Consider the following 21,206-nt stretch of genomic DNA (forward strand, 5'->3'; position numbering starts at 1 on the left):
AAATTGTTATACCCAGATTGCAAGCAGGGCCATAAAAAACTGGGTACTACACTAGAATTTATGCAATGGAAGGCCAAAAATAGTGTGTCCGATAAGGCATTTGAGGGGATGTTGAAAATTATCAAGAAGATTCTTCCCGAGAATAATGAATTGCCATCCACAACATATGAAGCTAAACAGATTATTTGCCCTCTGGGATTGGAGGTTCAGAAGATACACGCATGCCCTAATGACTATATCCTATATTGTGGTGATGAATAAGAGAAATTGGATGCTTGTCCTATGTGTGGAGCGCTGCGGTATAAGATTAGGCGAGATGATCCTAGTGATGTCGAGGGGCAGCCTCCCAGGAAGAGAGTTCCCGTGAAGGTGATGTGGTATTTCCCTGCAATACCACGCTTGAAGCATTTGTTCAGAAACAAGGCGAATGCTAAGTTGATGCGATGACACAAAGAAGAACGTAAGCAAGATGAGATACTGAGATACCCCGCGGATGGGGCCCAGTGGAGATCACTTGATAGAGTATTCCCGGACTTTGAAAGTGATGCAAGAAACATAAGGTTTGGTTTAAGTGCGGATGGATTCAATCCATTCGGTGAGTTGAGTAGTGGTCATAGTACTTGGCCTGTGACCCTATGCATGTTCGACCTTCCTCCTTGGCTGTGCATGAAGCGGAAGTTCATTATGATGCTGATGTTTATCCAAGGCCAAAAACAACCCGGTAACGACATTGACGTGTACCTAAGATCGTTGGTTGATGAACTTTTACTGCTCTAGAAGGAAGAAGGTGTACATGTGTGGGATGGGGATAAACAAGAGAGATTTAACCTACAAGTAATGTTGTTGATAACCATCAATGATTGGCCTGCACTGAGTAACATTTCGGAATAGACAAACAAGGGATATCAGCCCTGCACCCACTGTTTAGACAACACAGACATCATGTATTTGAAGCATTGTAAGAAGGTCCTTTATATGGGACATCGTCAATTTCTCCCAGCTAACCACCCGCTGAGAAAGTGAGGGATGCATTTAAAAGGGGCGCCAGACCATCATAAAAAACCCGCACATCGTAATATAAAGCATGTCTTTGAGATGATAAAGGATGTAAGGGTAGTCTTTGGAAAAGGTCTTGGTAGCGAACCTATTCCGAACGACGATAACGGACGTGCACCCATGTGGAAGAAGAAGTCAATATTTTGAGAGCTACCTTATTAGAAAATCCTAGAGGTCTGCAACGCAATAGACGTGATGCACCTAATGAATAATCTTTGTGTGAACGTGCTAGGCTTCATGGGTGTTTATGGGAGCTCAAAAGATACATTGGAACCATGATAGGACCTGAAACGTATGGGGCAATGAGATGACCTACATTCGGAAAAGAGAGATAACGGACAGCACTACTTACGTCCTGCCAGTTACACTCTCAACAAGGAAGAGAAGGATAGCATGTTTGAATACTTGAATAGTATCAAGGTTCCATCTGAGTACTTCTCGAATATAAAGAGAATAATAAATATGAAAGAAAATAACTTCACAAATCTCATGGCCTATGACTGCCACATGTTGATAACCCAGTTGCTTCCGATTCCACTGAGGGGTGTTCTACCAAAGAATGTCCGATTGCCGCTCGTAAAGCTATGCGCGTTTGTCAATGTGATTTCGCAGAAGGCAATCGATCCAACCAAGCTAGTAAAGCTACAGAACAATGTGGTGCAATGTCTTGTCAGCTTTGAGTTGGTCTTTCCACCATCCTTCTTCAATATTATGACGCACCTCCTGGTTCACCTAGTAAAAGAGATTACTATTCTCAGTCCAGTATTCCTGCATAATATGCGGCCTTTCGAGAGGTTCATGTCAATCCTAAAAAACTATGTTCTTAATCGTTCCCATCCAGAAGGAAGCATCGCCAAGGGATATGGAACAGAGGAGGTCATTGAGTTTTGTGTTGATTTTATTGACTCAATTAATTCAATTGGGGTACTAACTTCACGCCATGAGGGGAGACTGTGGGGAATGGGCCCCTTTGGAAGGAAATCAAGTTTAAGCAATGATTTTGATTTATTCGACAAGGCATACTTTACTATTCTGCAACAATCATCCTTTGTGTCTCCGTATATTGAGCAACACAAGCAAATGTTAGTTTCTGAACACCCGACGAAATCCGATGCCTGGATTATACGTCATCACATGGATACTTTTCCCACTTGGTTACGTCAACATCTTATGGTTAACTCTGAGATTCATCCATAGCTCGCTTGGTTAGCTTGGGGACTTTCTAGCACAATCGTGAAATTCCAAGCCTACGAGACAAATGGTTATACATTTTACATGACAGCCCAAGACCAGAAAAGCACCAACCAGAATAGTGGTGTCCGCATAGATGCCATAAATAGCAGCAGGAGCAAGAACTCGTATTATGGTTTCATATAGGAGATATGAGAACTCGAATACGGACCGCTGAACATCCCTCCGTTTCATTGCCAATGGGTAAAGCTAACTAGCGTAACCAAAGATTAGTATGGAATGATAATAGTGGACCCGAGCAAGACTGGATACAGTGATGAACCATTCGTACTTGCCAATGATGTGCATCAGGTTTTCTATGTGAAGGACATGTCTAGCAAATCAAAGAAAAATTCAAAAAAGCCATGGAAGCCAAAGCGCCACATAGTTCTTCTAGGTAAAAGAAAAATCATGGGAGTCAAGGACAAAACGGACCAATCAGTTGATTATGATCAGTTTGATGGCATGCCTCCATTCGCTGTTTAAGTTGACCCAAGCATCATGCTATCCAGAGAAGAGGCTCTATACTTATGCCGTGATTATGACCAAGGAACTTCCGTGAAGAAGAAGTTTTTTAACGTTACGTTGTAATGCACTAAATATGCTTCACCTTTATGTAAAGTTACATTGTAAAGTTCTATGATTTCATGTACTACTTGATACAATTTTTAATTTAACATATCTACAATTTCATGTGTGCTTAAATTAGTTGAGGTGAAGATTTATTCGATCAATATGAACAATGTTAACCACATATATCAATTGAATTTTCGCGCGTTGAATTATTTAATTGAATAGTTTCTTGATGATAGTGATGCATTAAAATAATTATTTTAGAAACTAAAACAACTAGTATAGAATTAATGACTCATTCAAACTTATTTTAAATATACTTGCTAATTTAATATATTTTTGCATGTTCAAAATATGTAAAGTTTTTATTTCTTATTTTTTCCATCCTAAAATCCAGTGAAAACTTATATAAAATTTATTTCCAAAAAACAGGCGGCCGTCGGCTGCCGCCCCGGCCCCTGCCGCCTACCACCCCGCCGTCGCGACCCTCGGCCCTCTCCACGTACGGTACGGCCCCTTGCTGACGCAAGCCCCCGGCTTTCTAACGCAAGGGCCCTTTTTTATTTTTTTTTAGTTAGAAACATTAGTAGGAAATTACTATGATTAGTAGAAATTAGTAGGAAATTACTATTATTAGTAGAAAATCAGATGGAAATTACTATAATTAGTATAAAATCAGTATAATTTAGTTCAGATGCTTAGTATAATTTTGTATACATTTTGTATAATTTTTAGAAATTACTATGTTTTATTATTAACGATTCAAAAATTAGTAGAAATTTTTAGAAATTTGGTAGAAATGCTTAGAAATTAGTAAAAGAAATTATTAGAATTTAGTAGAAATGTGTAGAAAGACTTCATGTAGGATTCATTCAAGACATTTCGTGTAAGTTTCATTCAAGACTTTCATGTAAGTTTCATTTCATGTATGGTTTTATGTGTACATTTCAATCAGTTTATTTTTCTTTTTTTTCATGGTTGTTCTATGATTTCATGTATATACCTTAACGTACATATATCTATGATTTCATGTGTGTTTAAAGTAGTTGAGATGGCAGATGACGAGACCGCAAGGTATATAATGGAGCAGATTACTGCTGGTGGTAGTGACTCCAACCTTCCCGTAACGTACACCGCTGAAGACGGTAGCCAAGCGGACATGTTCCTCAACATGTCTAGCGATGGCAATGAAGAGCCCGAGCTCGAGAAAAACCTTGCTGTGATAGAAGGTTCCAGCGAGGTACATATCATTTGCATTGTTTTACCCTATCTATAATATCTTATTCATTATTACTATGTACTAATTAACGAATCTTGAACTGTTAGCCCTCTGGATCGACGAACCATCAGAAACCTCAAGGTCATACAAAGGTGATGGAGAGAAGGCTTAAGATCACGAAAGTCACAGAAGAGGGCAAGCCGGTTGCTCCCGAAAACATGGCAAAAAAGTACGTGAGTCAGATCGGGGCAATCGTAAGGGACAATGTGCCCATCAGCATCAGGGAATGGAAGGGAAAACGTATTAATCCATATGCGCTCCTGGATACACAAAAGAATATGATGTGGGACGATGTTAAGAAACATTTCACATTTCCCGAAGGATTTAATGAAGATGATGTGAAATCGTGGACGCTGAAGAAAATGGCCACACAATTCCAAACATTCAAGAAGATGTTGGATGCCACCTTCATCAAGAAGGGTCGAACTCCGGATTTTGACGAGTGACCAAAGTTGAGGGACCACTGGGAGGCATTTGTCGAATACAAGACGAGCGAAGACGGTGCGTATAAGGTTCGCACCAATGTTGTAAATGCTAGCAAGGAGTACCATCATCGTCTAGGGCGAGGTGGTTCCAGCACTGCAATTCCCAGATGGCGCACTATGGAACAAGGCCTGATCGATCGGGGTATCGTACCAGCAACTCTTGAATGACCCGATCGATCAAAAAATTGGTATTACGCTCATAGAGGCAACCTGAGCCAAGAGGATGGGACACTAGTCTTCAATGAGACAATACATCAGAAGGTCGAAAGGCTTATCAAGAACATTGAAGATGTTAAGGCTGGGAGGTTGAAGGTGGACTGAGAGAATGATGAGCTCACATTGGTCCTTGGGAATCCCAAGCACCCAAGATGTTGCCGAGGGTATGGGGTCGTTCCGTGGAAGTACGCTTTTCGAGGTGACATGGACTTGTATAGAAGCAGCAAGCGAAGAAAGGAACAGCAATAGGAGAGTTGGCGGTGCATGTTGAAATCCAAAGTGCATTCACAAGAAGTACGAATGCAGGAGGAAATCAATTGTCGAGTGGCCCTGGCAGTCGCCGAGTTGGCCCAATCTGGAGCACTGCCAGATCCAAACGTCGCCAGCCCTTCTCAACGCCTCGGGAGCTGCTGTGCTTCCACAGGAGTCCCCTATCTGTAGACGTGAAGATTACCCGTGGACGAGCAACGGTTCCCTGTGGATGTCATCACACAATGCACCTCATGTGAGCTGCATAGACCGTTCGGCAACATCACCATTAAGGTATACTTATACATAATATTTATGCAATCTTCTCAATCCATCCACGCCTCGGGAGTTTAATAACTTCTTTACTTCTGCTATATGTACAGATAGCGTACGGGAGTGCCTTATCAATCCTGCCAGGATAGACAAGCAATGGCATGGAGATTCCACCTGGCTACACCAGCGTCGGCCTAGAGAAGCTCATTGATAGCCAATATGAAGGCCTAGAGCTCGACCTCCCAAGAGGTGACAGGGAAAGGACACTAGGAGATGCGCTTCACGGGATCATTCTATGGTGCAAATGCTACATCATCATCCCCGGCACGGAGGCATCACCTCTCCCCGCAGATCCCCAGCAGCGACCATCTCCTCAAAGCTCAAGGCCGACATCTCCACCACAGCCTATTCCAGGACCATCATCTCCAGCACAACCTGCTCCAGGACCATCGTCACCACCGGGACCGTCGCTTCCTGCTCAATTACAGTCTCCATCTCCAGCACATCCTGGTGGTACGAGCGACGACGACCACAACACCCCTCCCCAATCACCGTCGCTGGGACTAAGAGCCGCATCGAGCAAGGAACCTGCAGCACCACTTAAGAAGTCGCGACCACCAACTTCCAAGCCAAGACAGAGAAAGAAGAAAACAAAGGAACCTGAAACCAAAATGGACCTTTGAGCTAGGCAAGTATTTTTGGTAAGGTCTGAGTTGGTACAGAAGCCATCAACAAACATGTACGAATTCCATGAATGGTACATGAAGCAGTCCACCGTTGACAGGGAAATGTTCGGCCTTAAGGTAAAACCGATAGATTTTTTCAGCGAAGGCGAGAAAGTCTTATGGCTGGAATTCAAGGATATATACGAAGTGTACCATCATGATGCCCTTGACGTCTCTCTCATCAGCGCCTGGGCTTTGTAAGTGTTCGTTTATCTATATGTAAATTTTCACTCATATCATTATTTTCTGTGCATGTGTCGCCCTACTAACTTCGTCTTTCATTTAACGTAGGATGCTAATTCAGACGTGCCGACAAGAAGCGTACTTCTATGTTGGCTTCATGGATCCTAGTTAACCAAAACAAGATACGGGATTTTCCAGGGAAAATGTTGGTGGAAGTATACAATTTTCTGGACAAACAAAATTACAAGGAATACATGCTACTGCCATACAACTTTAAGTAAGTGTGTGTATACCGTCTATTTTCATTTTTTCTTTTTCCTTACCTGATTAATGTTAGTTAGCTCTAATATGAACATTTACGTACGCAGTTTCCACTAGATCCTTCTAATAATTGAGCCTGATAGAAGCCACGTCACTGTCTTCGATTCGTTAAGGAAAAGACCGATGGAGTACCAAGACATTCAAGACATGCTAGACTTGTAATAATTCTAGACCTTTATCTCTATGCAAAAGTTTGTTTCCTAAATTTTCACCTAATACTGTATCACTCATTATTTTAATTCGCAGTGCATGGAGACAATTCCTCAAGAAACATAAAGGTCCACTCCAAGAAAAACTTATATGGAACACAGACTTCCTGGTACGTATGAAGTTTGCACATTTTGTACATTCTATAGCACAATTATTTCATAACTTATTTTTTCCCCCACTGAAGTGCTTAAGACAGGAACCCGGGAATAATCTATATGGCTACTACATCTATGAGCACATGCACAATTTTGTGGGACCCAAGGGCAATAAGATGACACTGCATAACTATAACTATATAGTACGTAAAATAAAACTATTGATAGTTAATTAATTTCTAGCTCCTTATATTTAATTTTTCGTGTAACATTCACTTATTTTCAAATTACAGATGTATAATATTCAACAAAAACTCTTGGAGAACGAAAGAATAGGGGCAATATGTGAAAGTCTCGTGGGATTCCTGGGGAATGAGGTGGTAAATCCACAAGGATAATTTTATTACGATGGACGAAAATTAGACGCATCGAGCAATACCTCTACGGGAAGATCCTAGGAATGACCGGGACAAATTTTTGTATATATATAGTTTGATTTGTATAAATACTAGTTTGATTTCATTACCTAAAAAAAGTCTTAACTACTAAAGGGTAACTAAAGGAGTACGCGATGCATGACATTACAGGCACCTGCATGGCGCGTGCCTGTAATTTCATGCATGCCCTTTAGTCCTGGTTGGAAAAACCAACCGGGACTAAAGGGGCCCGTCCCGCGCCTGGCGTGGCAGCCCCTTTAGTCCCGGTTGGTAAAATTAACCGGGAATAAAAGAGTTGTATAATATGATAAGAATTGTATATATATAGTAATTGTATAAATACTAGTTTGATTTGTATAAATACTAGTTTGATTTCATTACCTAAAAAAAATCTTAACTACTAAAGGGTAACTAAAGGAGTACGCGATGCATGACATTACAGGCACCATGCAGGCACTTGCATGACGCGCGCCTGTAATTTCATGCATGCCCTTTAGTCCTGATTGGAAAAATCAACCGGGACTAAAGGGGCCTGTCCCGCGCCTGGCGTGGCAGCCCCTTTAGTCTCGGTTGGTAAAACCAACCGGGAATAAAGAGGGTCTTTAGTCTCGGTTGAACGACCCAGGACTGAAGGACCCCCTTTCGTCTCGAAAACTATATCCCAGATGACTTTTAGAGAGATTTGGTCCCTACCAACCGGGACTCAAGGTGAGTTTTCTACCTGTGTTTGCATAGCAAGAATAAACTTAGAACCCTATATTTTGAATTTACGCAAACACTTGTACAATTGTTTGAGCTAACTATTCCATCTACTCCAAAAGTACCCCATCTTTACCACTCAAACCAGCCTGGAATATCATGCAAGCAGTGAGTACCGTGGCAACTTGTGAGGACTACAAGAGAGCTTTGAGTTAGGATCCACGAATACCAGGATTCTGATGACAAGGCAAAGGTGACCACAGCAGAGGAAATGCTACTGAGGTGCCCCCTGATAATCCCATTGTACAAAACCGTTTGGCAGTAACAAATACCACATCGAATAGTGAGATTGTTGAGGAGGAGAGCGAACAGAACACGTACTTGAAGGTGGATAGTCTTCGAACTAGCCCTACTCACCAATCAGCTGAGCGAGCACAACTTGTTGAAAATAAAACTTTTATCAGTCCTGAGGTAGAGCATGCATTGGGCATATTGGACACTGCTATTGCAGTTCTCAGAGGCGATAAGACCGCAAACATCACCACGCTACAAAATTTGCTCAGTTATGATGCAACTTTGGGAGAGAGTATTGTCGGTTCGAGAAGTTCACGAGCTAACATTCGTAATGCAGACAGTCTTCTGACCGGAGGTCATTCTACCACACAACTACAGGATTCTAGGTCAGCACGGAAGGATATATTGAATTCGTTTGTGGTACATCTATATTTCAGTTAGTGGCCCATTTGTGGTCCCACTTGTGTTTACCTTTGATGAGAGAGATCCGACAAGCATATTCTTTGCCCAGTGGGAAAGGTATGGAAGAAGACGCCATCGACAGAGATTCTCTGAAGAATTCGGCAGCTTATACAGTAACAAAGACGATGTCAATGACATTGAGAAGCGCGATAAGCGTGCACGGCGAAGAGAGCCTGGACACAAATGGCTTCCATCAGAACGGTTTCAGGAACAACAAAGAGTCGAAGCGAGGGAGGAAGACCAAGAGTTGGCCCTGCTGCTTAACCCCTACCACGATAGGATAATGATAACCCATCTTAGGAGCCCTTTCAAGCTAAATTCTTGATTTTACGTATGTACGATAGAAAGTAATAAACTATAGAAATATGGCGGCGGTTCATCTATTACACGATATGTTGTCAAGTGGCGACAGGCCGGCAGCTTTTGGCTGTCATAGCGAGTAGATAATATCTTTGATAAATGTAAAGTAGCATTGTTGTAACAATATGTTATTGTTTTCATGAGGGCTCAATTTTGTGGTTCTGGTTAAGTACAGACATTATTTACATACAGGATAGCTGTCAATAAGAGAAGGAATTACAGTGACAACTTTTCAGAAAGTGTGCATTATGATTTTCCTTCAATCGTTTTCAGATTTATCAATTGGGCAGCACTCTATCAGGGGAAAATGAGAATTGCCCTTCTATTACGTCTTAATATTTGCGCTCTTTAAATTTTTAAAAATACAATTTTGGCCATCAATTTAGCCCGCTATATAAAACTCAATAAAATCCAAGGTTAGTCAAATATAGGAGACATTTCATCTGGAAAATATATAAAAACCGATGAATATACAATTAGTCACATTCGATTTTTACCACTGCAAATATGGGGCTTCACAAATTTGCGGCCGAATCCAAATAAAAACATCGGGTCCTTTCAGGCTTTCACCAGCCATTAGTTGGAAAGCAAAAAAGAAAGGAATAAAAGAGGGAAAATGCCAAGAAAATCGAGTTGCCAATGATGTACATGGAAAATTTGCGAAGCCTCACGCTTGCAGTGGTAGAAGAATTTTTCTCTCTCCAAATTTACCTTTTATGTCTCAAAAACAATTGCACCTTTTGTTAGGCAGGACAGGTGTTAGTCACTGAAATGTGGGACGCGCATGTCAGTCGCCTTTTCTCTTGTTCTCCTCGCCCCCTCCCCGTACTCGCTTCTCTCCAGCAGCCGCGGCGGCGGCAGAGGCGACCGAGAGGGTCAACCGCCTGCGGCAGATGGTCCGTCTCCGTCCATCCGCCGTACGGAACCAGATGGGGGCGAGCCTTTCGGGAGGAGCTCCCGAGCTGCCTGATCTCGCGATTCTCGGAGAAGATGGGGTTCCATCAACGGTGAGCACCTGAATCTTGAACCGCCGTTTCTCACTGCATTTTACATTTGTACCTTGCTGTAAAACTGCTCATTTCTGCGAAGCCAAGATCTTGGTTTCTAAATGATCTTTTGTGCTCTGAAGACAGCAGTTTACTTGATATCTGTGCCTCAAATATTTTGTGGAATTTATGGCCAACTGTAAGATTAATGGCCCTCCAAAGTAAGCTTAGTGCCCGCAAAATAATCAAAGAATAATAAGGATAGTGCTTAGAGAAGGAAAGAAATGGACCCCGCTATCGAAAACCTGGTGCTACAATTTGCACTAAAAAGATTCTGAACTCTTCTGCAAGTGCTCCAAAGCTGTTGTGCTCTCTGTCCCCACCCATGTGCCAATTTTCCATGTAAGAAGTACTAGAGGCTAGATGGAAGATGGTGATGTATAGGATTCATCCGTGTCCAATGGGCGATTAAACATCCAGCTGCTGTCAAAGACTTCCTGGCAGATAGATGACCCGGAGACCGACGACGACTCCTGTATTTAGTCATGTTTCTAGTTTGAGAAAGGAATGAGTTAACGTGGACGAAGGGAAACTTGGTTCCACACGCATGTCTATTCCAACTTGCATCCCTTCCATTGATGATGAGTGGCAAAAATGTAACATAGCCTCTATACCCCATCCTTTATGGCTTTATAAGCCATTATAGTCTACCAAAACACTTTAGTACACATTTCGTTGAGGTAATGTAGCTTATTTTCCTGATGTAAGTAGCAATCAGACTGCTTGGTAATGGTTGCTGTGCCGCTGCTCCCATGCTCGGTTGCCTCCAGGCAGCAGAAGCAGCAGCAATGCCACAGCCGAGCTCGTGCTCCTCTCCTTCAAGTCCATGCTTTCAAGCCCATCTGGGGGTTTACTGGCATCAACGGCACATGGCCAGTCACAACTGCAATGAAATGTGAAATACTACTACAATGTTCTGAAGAATATTGGGTGACCTTGACTCACACCATACCTAATGTTTGGACTCTCTAAAATGGAAAAAAGGTATCCTACTATTCAAAACAGTAATGCTAGATGGTGATTGCTGAAAGGAACACTCTTCGGCAAGTGGTTGGTTGGTTCACAGCATGGGTTCTCCCACTTGTCCAGTATGATGAGGGCTCTGTGCTAGATGGAGGATAGCAATTCTTGGATGCATCTGTCGCAAAAGACATTGATCAAAGACCAGAGACTAGGTGGACAGTGACTTGGCGATTCACTAATTAGTTATCAATATACAAATATAAATCATATATCACTGTATATACAAGCATATGCTCTTGTAGCCACTTCCTTATGGTCATGGCAGGAGGCATGGCACATTTCTGTCTCATTTCTGCATTCATCTGGTAGTGTTTTCAGGGAGCAGCAGTGCCACGATGGACTACTTCAATGCTGCTGAGCCCATCCAAGAGCTGATGTTTTTGACTGAACCCATAGACTTTCATTTGTATGACACTGCATTCTTTTTATTGGATATAATGGAAGCTCGGATTATTTAACAGTTGTCTCTGTAATCTCACAACACATGTCCGAATTAGTGAGCCACCATCGTTGTCCATATCTGATCTTCTTACTCCTTCCGGGATGAGCTTCATCAGCTTTCTGTTCTTGGTTTACTGATAGGTTGCATGTGTGGCATTGCATCCTCTACTTATACCATCCAGTAGTCTTGGGGGCCAACGAAAACTAAACTTTGCATGCCAATAGCCACTTCTCCTCATGGCCAGAGCAACACAATTGATCTACTTGTTGCTGTGCTTCTGTTCCTATGCGCTGCTGTCCCAGGGGAACAATAGCTCTACAGATGAGCATGCTCTCCTCTCCTTCAAGTTCATGCTGTCTTCAGGCCAGTCCAGCTTGCTGGCTTCTTGGAACATGTCCAGCCACTACTGCAGCTGGCCTGGAGTTGTTTGCTCCAGTCGGCACCCCGACAGGGTCGTCGCCCTGAACTTGGGCTCCTTCAACCTCTCTGGACACATCAGTCCCTTCCTAGGCAACCTGTCCTTTCTTCGGAAGCTGGTCCTCTGTGAGAACCAGCTCATCGGGCAGATACCACTGGAGCTTGGTCATCTTGGCAGGCTTCAAGTGTTGAATATGAGCCAGAATCATCTCGAAGGAAGCATCCCTAAGACCTTGGGAGGATGCAGGAAGCTCAAGAAGCTCGACCTACATGATAACCAACTCCAAGGTGAGATCCCGTATGAGATAGGCACCTTGGGAAACCTGGTCTCCTTGAATTTTGGTAGAAATGGTTTGACAGGAGAGATACCTCGATCTCTATCAGGCTTGATATCCATCAAACAATTATCTTTGTACACAAACAGATTATTTGGTGAGATACCACATTTTGGGGGTAATTTCACCAACCTCCAGCTTCTTGAGCTCCATGAAAACATGCTATCAGGTGCTATCCCTTCATCCTTGGGCATGTTGCCCAGTTTATCTGGGCTCAGCTTAGGCTTTAACAGTTTAAGTGGCTTGATCCCAACTTCCCTTTGGAACATTTCCTCGCTTATTCGGTTCTCTGTCCATCATAACATGTTAAGTGGAACAATTCCTCGAAATGCATTCAATAATGTTCCCCATCTGCGGGTGTTATTCATGGATAACAACCAGTTATATGGCCCTATCCCAGTCTCAATATCTAATTCTTCGGATATGATGATGCTTCAGGTCATGAATAATTCTTTCAGTGGAATTCTTCCTCCAGCACTTGGAAGACTAAGAAGTCTCAGTTTTCTGCAGCTCAGTTTCAATTATTTTCAAGCTAAAGAACCAAAAGATTGGGATTTCCTAACTGCGTTAACAAACTGCTCTGAGTTACAGGTTTTGGATCTGTCGTTGAACAGTTTTGGGGGAGTTCTTCCTGATTCGCTTTCCAATCTTTCTGCTTCGCTAGAACATCTTTTCTTGTTAGACAATGAAATCTCAGGAAACATTCCTAAAGACATCGGCAATCTCATTAGCTTGCAAACACTTGCTCTTGGTGGCAACTTCTTCTCAGGAGTTCTTCCCTCTTCCTTGTGCAGTCTTAAAAGCTTGGTCAGGCTTTATCTAGTTGATAATGACATAACCGGAACAATCCCGCTGGCCATAGGAAATCTTTCAGAACTAGCTGATCTGGAACTCTCTTCCAATTACATTAGGGGTACAATACCAAGCACACTTGGAAACCTCACAAAGCTGTCAATGCTGGGCCTTTCACAAAATTACTTGGCTGGCCCAATTCCTAGAGAAATATTCAGCATCTCCACACTTTCCCTTGGTTTGTATCTGTCTAACAATAACTTGGAGGGATCATTGCCACAAGAAATTGGGAACCTAAAAAATCTCATATCATTTGATGCAGAGTCTAACAGCTTATCAGGGGAAATCCCTACCACCATAGGTGATTGTGAACTTCTCTTGAATCTTTTTCTCCAAAACAACACCTTAAATGGCAGTATCCCATTAGCCTTGAGCCAAATGAGTGGTCTAGAAATTATTGACCTCTCCAGCAACAATTTATCAGGCCAGCTACCCAAGTCCTTAGGGAATCTTACCATGCTCCACTATCTCAACCTCTCATTCAATAACCTATCTGGAGAAGTGCCTGATTTTGGCCTTTTTACAAACTTTACTGCAATCTCAATCCAAGGCAATGACAAACTTTGTGGTGGCGTTCCTGGTCTGCATTTGCCAGCATGCCCTGTACAATTATCAAAGAAAAAACATAAATTCCTAGTGATTCCTATCGTTATTTCTCTTGTGACAACACTAGTCGTACTAGTCTTGCTCTGCATGCTTCTTATTTGGCGCAAGAAAATCAAAACAAATATCCTATCAACACATTCCATGCAAGGCCACCCATTGATCTCTTATTCACAACTGCTAAGAGCAACAAATAGTTTCTCAGAAACAAATTTATTGGGCTCAGGATCATTTGGATCTGTATACAAGGGAGAATTGAATGCTCAAGAAGGTGGAAGCACAAATCTTGTTGCTGTGAAGGTATTGAAACTTCAAACTCCCAAGGCACTCAAGAGTTTCACTGCTGAATGTGAAGCACTACGGAATATGCGGCACCGAAATCTTGTCAAGATACATACAATTTGTTCAAGCATTGATACCATGGGAAATGATTTCAGAGCAATTGTGTATGACTTCATGCCTAATGGTAGTTTAGAAAGTTGGCTACATCCAGACATAAATTGTCTGGCAGAGCAAAGATACTTGAATCTCTTGGAAAGAGTGACCATACTCCTTGATGTGGCTTATGCATTAGATCACCTTCATTGCCATGGACCTGAACCTGTTGTGCATTGTGATATCAAGTCAAGTAATGTGCTTTTGGATGCTGATATGGTAGCCCATGTTGGGGACTTTGGACTCGCTAAGGTTCTTGTTCAGGGCAGCTCATTGTTGCAACAGTCAGCAAGCTCAATGGGATTTAGAGGGACAATTGGATATGCTGCTCCAGGTTAGCCCAAGATACTTATGTCTCCCTTTTGTTTTATTCGATTTGATTCATTGCTGCTGCCTAGACGTTTATGGAATAAAGCATGCTACTGGAAAAATTTAGGGAAAAAACTAGTTCTGTGTGAAACACCCTTAGGTTTTTGCCTGTAACATTACTACTTTATATTGAATTTAGATTGTGTGCGTTGCAAAGTCTTATATTTTCAAATATCCAATGCAACAGAGTATGGTGCTGGAAACATGGTATCAACACATGGAGACATTTACAGTTATGGAATTTTGGTCCTGGAAACAATAACTGGAAATAGGCCCACTGACAGCAGATATAGACAAGGATTGGACCTCCGTGAACACGTTGATCTATCCCTCCATGATAGAACTATGGACGCTGTTGACACGCGCTTGTTAGTAGACCTTGAAAATGAGCTTCATACCATCGGTGATTCTTCGTACAATAGGAAGATTGATTGCATTGTTTCCCTTTTGAGTCTTGGAGTATCCTGCACCCAGGAATTGCCGTCACAAAGAATGCCAACAGAATCTATCATCAAAGAGCTACTGGCCATCAAAGATTCACTCCTGAGAGAACAGAGAACATGACAGGAGGACGATATGCCAATGCAGCGACAGTCCTCTTTTCCTTCTCAAGTGTCTGAAGCTTATTCCTGCGGTTGCATTTTCCACAAGGTAGAACGTGGAGCGGTTTCTATTTGTATCTTCTCCAAAGTTACCACATCTGAGTGCGTAAGACTGGAGCCCTGGATTATATATACGGTGAATAGCTTGATGTTACATGGTTGTGTAGATGTAATTGCTAAAAATGTGCCAGTACATTGCCTGTCCTGCTGTGCGATAATGTAGTCGTATCTGTTTTCAACACTTATCCTGATGTCATGGGGAAAAAAAATCTGATATTTAGTGAAATCGCTGATATATTGATGTGTTCGCCCGCTGAGTTAAACAAATTCAGTTTTTCTACAGTTGAAATTACCGGCTGCCACTGGGTTCTCTTCGGCCCCTGGAGGTGGTGCTCCTCTGCAGGGCGGGGCCCAGGCGGCGGTACTGGCGGCGATGGTGGAAGCAGAATCCAGTTTTCAGTTACCAAAAAAAAATACTCATGTTAAATCCTTCATCCAGGGAAAGACAATTTGAATGTTTGTTCCACCATGGTTGATCCGCAGCGGGCATAAGCTATACCTGAAGGTTAGCGGGTGATGACAATTTGCACATTTGCACATTTCAGCTATGCTAAGGTTCTGAAAAGTAATATAACCTGCTGATTCATTGTTATTGGGTAGTGCAGGCAGGCAGGACTGTAGCCACTTGTGATGGGGGGCTACAAAAAGCTTTCACCCTGTTCGCTTCAGCTTATTCAGCCGGCTTATCAGCCACCGAACAGTGTTTTCCTCTCACAACAAATCAGCCGTTTCAGCTTTTCAGCCGGCTTATAAGCTGAAGCGAACAGGCCCTTTAACGCCATTCCTATGTTGAGAGAATTCTATTCTCATACAAGGCGCAGGTAACCGCAACCAATTCTACAGAATGCTACTTACTGAGGTGACCCCTGATAACAATCCAAAGACTCTCGTCTGACCCACCCAACAAGAAAGTTAGCCATAGGGCAACGTTAAATCTCCATGGTTTCCACTGTAACAAAGACGATGTCCATGGCACAGTGAAACAGTCAAAACAGAGACAGTAGTACAACGTTGACGTTTAAACCATACAGGTAAAAAAGATACTTTAAACTAAAAGAAAATTAGAGGAGCATAATTTTAAGCAAGTCCCCCATAAACTGGATTGTAGGAATGATAGAACACAAATCACACCATCCATGTCCACTTAAGTTTTGACCAATTCATGATTTGTACTTTCTTTACTCCGTCACCTCTACTCCTTTTAGTAAAATAAATAGTACTAATAAACAACTATGCTAGAGAAATACTGGAACCCCATTTCATGGATAAAAAATCCCCCCTTCTTTTGTTCTAATAATAGTATGATCTTGGAACCACAATTCCTTTTAACATCCCTTAGAACCACCAATTTTTAATATTAATACATTTATAAATAGTTTTCTGAAAACATTATTATTAAAATACTTTTCAGACAAACGAAAACATTCAGTACGAGTTAGATTATCAATCAAATTTGGTTTAGTCTACCCACACACGTTTGGAATCTACACTTTTAGGAGGAGAGCAAGTTTTGCTCACTGAAATGTGGGCACACCTGTCAGTAACCTCTCTCCTATTCCGCTTTCTCGACCTGGATTGGGGTCGTCTCGGCACGAGGCCCGGGGACTGCAGCCGCCGCGGCGGTGGCGATGAAGACGCGACGGCGCCACGCCGCGGTTCCGGCGTCCGCCCGCCGCCGCAAACTTTGCTGGCCGCGGCGGCTGCGCGAGCGAGATGTGCTCGTGGATGGCGCCGTCCGCCGCCTAGAAGCGTATGATGGGGGAGCATCCGGGTAGGAGGCCACGCGCCGCTGGATCTCGTGGTTCTTAGCGAAGATGGTGGCATCGGTGGTGAGCTCCCAGACTGCAAGACACTGCCTTACTTCATTTCATTTTGCTGATTGTCCAATTGCCTATGTGTACGAATCCATTTAGTGCTCTGAAGGTCACTGTTCAGTGTTCACTGCATCAAAATGATTCTTTTGCGCCTCTACATTTTGGATGCCAGCAGTAGGTTTTTTGATTAACTTACCGCGATATTTCAAAGTAAGCTTAGTGCCGACCAATGAGTACAAGGCCAAAGTAAGGTTTGTAGGATTTTAGTGCTGAAATTCGCGGTACAGAAGCGTGACATCTTCAGCAAGTGGCTGGCTGTGTCTGCCACATGCCAATTTGCCATATAATAAGCACTTGAGCCTAGGTAGAAGACAACGATGGTTCTTGGATGCACCCATGGCAATGGGACTACTGAACCTTTAGTCGCCAAAGACTGGACTGGTGGCTAGTCGACCAGAGGCCAACGAATTCCTGGTTTCAGATGGTTTCCAATGTCATCAGCAAGCATCCGTATGGGTAGAGGAACAGGTCAAAAGAGGGAACGGTTTCACACTCAACTTGCAACATCAGCAGTGAAGGTGCAGGAACCGTGTGTTCATAAGTAGCCCATGTGAATGTATGACACTGCCCCTCCAATCCATCGAACCATGGCTTCCAACTTACAAAATGTTTTCTTCTTATGAATGGGAACTCAGAACAACACCTTACCATGCGGTTAGCTTTGTTGATAACCATGCAGTTAGCAATGCAATCCAGTTAACTGGTAAAGCCTATCCACTGTCGCTTGTTCTGATCTTATTTAATTTCTTCAATAATTCAGCGAAGATTTTTGAAGTTTAGGCCATCTAAACATGACGATCGTGAAACCTTTGAATCGCGTATACCAGCCAAAGGTAAAATTTGTGGCTGGCAAAAATTGCATATACCATCGTATCCAGAAGTGTCCTTCTGATTGCACAAACCGAATGCAACATGCCTAACAGGTAGGCGGCTGCTGGGCAGTCTCTGTCCTTATGCCAATTTGCCGTACAATAAGTGCTAGTGGTGTGAATCAATGATTGTACTACGTCTATACTATTGTATACCTATATCATCTCAAATATGGTTTTTTAGACAGAAGAAAAGTAGCTATGGTTATTTGCATACTTATTACATTCAGTATCTAGTCAGTATGCATTCATCGCTTACTATTGAAAAATAGTGACATTAATTCCTAGAATAAATAAAGGAAAATTAAGGAAAATTCTAGTACCCATACGAAGCTGAACCCTGGTGGGTTGGTTTCACTACAGTGAAACCTAATCATCAGTTCGCCACTTACACTTACCTTTTGTGAACTTCTGATTACTGCTGCTGTAGAAATATGAAGTACTATTACCCTGTGAATAATTTTTGGTGATCTTTGCATCAAGAAGAATTTTTGGTGAATCATATGAAGTTGCTAGGCTCGATAGAGATTGTAATGTTGGTAACACTATGGCCAAGCAATTTGGAGTGACCATCCACATTCATCTTAGATGGACTTATCTGGTATGATAATTTAATTATATGCTAGGATTACTATGATACTATATGTTAGAGTTTCGACACTATATGAAGTTTTCGTAAATCATATGAAGTTGCTAGGATCGATAGAGATTGGGATGATTGTAACCTTATGGCCCAGCAATTTGGAGTGACTATACATTCATAGACGAACATTCTCTTCCAAGTGGTTGTCTGGTTTGCGCATGTGACTCCATCCACTTGCCAATATGCATTATAATATGTTATAGGAGCTAAATGGAAGGTATTGGTCCTTGGATGCTTCCACAAATAATAATATTCCATGCAGAGTATAACAAATTATCAGGTGAAATTCCTAGTACCATTAGTGAATGCCAGCGCCTCCAGAATCTCTATCTCAAAAATAATTTTATAGCTGGTGGCATCCCATCATCCATGTGTCAGCTCCAAGGTCTTGAAACTCTAGATCTTTCACGAAACAATTTGTCAGGTCCAATCTCCAAGTTCTTAGGTGACCTTACATTACTCTATTCTATGAACATACTCCTTCAGTCCCAAAATATAGCTACTTCTAGAATTTTTCACACAGATTAAGGGTGTCGATTAAAAGTCTATATTGCCTCTCATTATAATAATTATACCTTTCCTATTTAATTGGTTGCAGGCTTACATGCAGATGTGCATGCCATAATTGATTTGCATGCATGGAGGGCATTGTAGACCTCTTATGTCAAATAAGCCACTTGGGAACTAAAAACTAGCTATATTATGGGACAAAATTTGAATGCTAGAAGTAGCTACGTTCTGGAATGGAGGTAATATCATTCAACAACTTTGTCGGAGAAGTGCCAACTGTAGGTGTTTTTGCAAATGTTTCTGGAGTCTCAATCAAAGGCAATGGTAAACTTTGCAATGGAATAACTGGTCTACATTTGCCTCCTTGTTCGATACAGCAACGACCAAAGAAAACCAAAAGCTTGTGGTTGTGCCCATTGTTATTTCTCTTGTTGCAGCACTTGTTATCTTTTCATCACTTTACATTATTACATCCTGGCTCAAGGGAAACAAAACAAAAATCCCTTCAACAACACGCATGCAAGGCCACCCATTGATCTCGTACTCCCAGTTGGTGAAAGCAACAGAAGGCTTCTCTCCTACCAATTTTCTGGGCTCTGGATCATTTGGGTCGGTATACAAAGGAGAGTTAGATTGTTAAGATGGGGAAGGTAAAGATCTTGTTGCTGTGAAGGTACTAAAGCTTCAAACTCCTGGGGAACTCAAGAGTTTTGTTGGGGAAACCACCTTCAGAACACCCTTCGGTGGAAGAAGTTCCTCAAGAATTAACCCTAATGGCTCATTTATGCTCTTAACGAATTCTAGGTGCAAGTAAGAAGAAGGTGATGATGGAGGTCCCTTGGGCGTACTAAGTGCCCTTCGGAGCACGAGGACGGAAAGCCTGCCCTCAGGACTCCAGATGGGGGTGTTGTGCACCTCAACGACATCTCGATCTATCCCTGAAAGGAAGAACAGGGACGCTTGACGAAGAGCACCTCGACCTACGAAGGGCTGAATGCGCTAAAGACCACGCTGTCAGCCACATGGAATGACGAGGCCGTACAAGGGGCCAGCTGGAGGAATCCGTACGAAGGCCGTATTTCCCATTGTACCCTGGAATATCCTTGGAATCTAGCTGTTGGGTAACAGTAAAGTGTAATTGAACGTTGTGGCGGTTGATCTCCCTATAAATAGAGGCGCCACTGTAACTGATGGGGGACAAATCCGAAGTAAATGAAAATTAATGCCATTTAATGCTCGTCCTTGCTTACTATTTCGGTGATCTTAGTTCCGGACTGAAGAAAGGAGAATAGGATTAGACATTTAATTCTCGTCTCTCGACGAGGGGGACCTCATCCCTTGGAGGAAAAACCCGCAGGCTGTTGTGACGAAGTCCGTTTCGGGGCCATTTTCCACCAACAGTTTTTACGCCCACCTTGTGGTAGTCCTACGACCACATGACCCCATCAAAGAAGAAGGTCCCCTCGAAAGAAGTAGCTGAAGGAGCCATCGTCACTCACCCAGAAGCTGAAGCAAAAGAAGAAGAAGATTATGAGGTTGAGCACACAGCAGACGGTGAACTGCAAGTAGACCTGGAGAGTTTGGGAGTAGCAGCTGAAGACATTGTAGCACTCAGGAGAATTGAGGCCATAGTAGCTAAAGGGGCAGCAAGAACGTAGAAAGCAGCGGCAATTCGCCCGTCAACTCCTCAGGGGCATACAAGACAGCGGAATGGCAAGGCACTAGCTGCATCCAATGAGGCTAAAGAAGAAGAAAAACAACTAGCTGAAGCAATGCGGTATGAGGCACAGGAACCTTCAGAGCCAATGTCCGATGTACAGCTGTGGCAATCTATACAAGATATGCAAAACAAGCTGAACGAGATGCACCAGCACAACTACGCCCCCGAAGAGCAAAACTCATACCCTTGTCCTCATGCAAGAATACAGCCGAGGGGGCACCACAGGTACATGATAGCACCCACCACTCAGTTGGCTTTG

General features: G+C 42.7%; 1 protein-coding gene and 1 pseudogene across 8 annotated transcripts; both read left to right on the top strand.

The window, feature by feature from the left end:
- Positions 1-5,522: 5,522 nt before the first annotated feature.
- Positions 5,523-9,071, top strand: LOC111257687 (annotated as a pseudogene).
- Positions 9,072-11,080: 2,009 nt separating this feature from the next.
- LOC101762490 (receptor kinase-like protein Xa21) lies at positions 11,081-20,455 on the top strand. Of its 8 annotated transcripts, none has more exons than XR_002678150.1 (7): positions 11,081-14,634; positions 14,857-15,320; positions 15,615-15,836; positions 15,937-16,152; positions 16,828-17,160; positions 19,316-19,900; positions 20,032-20,455. XR_002678150.1 is itself a non-coding variant. In XM_022827522.1 (2 exons), the coding sequence occupies exons 1-2, from the start codon at positions 11,895-11,897 to the stop codon at positions 15,231-15,233; spliced, it is 3,117 nt and encodes a 1,038-aa protein (XP_022683257.1). In that variant the 5' UTR covers positions 11,082-11,894; the 3' UTR covers positions 15,234-15,566. The 8 variants fall into 8 exon arrangements, 1 of the variants encoding a protein (XP_022683257.1); XR_002678153.1 differs by having other exon boundaries at positions 11,096-12,363; positions 14,092-14,634; positions 15,937-17,160; XR_002678148.1 differs by having other exon boundaries at positions 15,604-15,836; positions 15,937-17,160.
- The last annotated feature ends 751 nt before the right edge of the window (positions 20,456-21,206 follow it).

This window comes from Setaria italica, chromosome VI (assembly GCF_000263155.2).
Source record: "Setaria italica strain Yugu1 chromosome VI, Setaria_italica_v2.0, whole genome shotgun sequence".
NCBI lineage: Eukaryota > Viridiplantae > Streptophyta > Magnoliopsida > Poales > Poaceae > Setaria > Setaria italica.

Bases quoted from the DNA above. Each gene is read 5' to 3' on its own strand.
- LOC101762490 (XM_022827522.1), top strand. From the start codon at position 11,895: ATGGCCAGAGCAACACAATTGATCTACTTGTTGCTGTGCTTCTGTTCC. The intron at 14,635-14,856 runs GTTAGCCCAAGA...CCAATGCAACAG, and splicing joins AATTGGATATGCTGCTCCAG to AGTATGGTGCTGGAAACATG.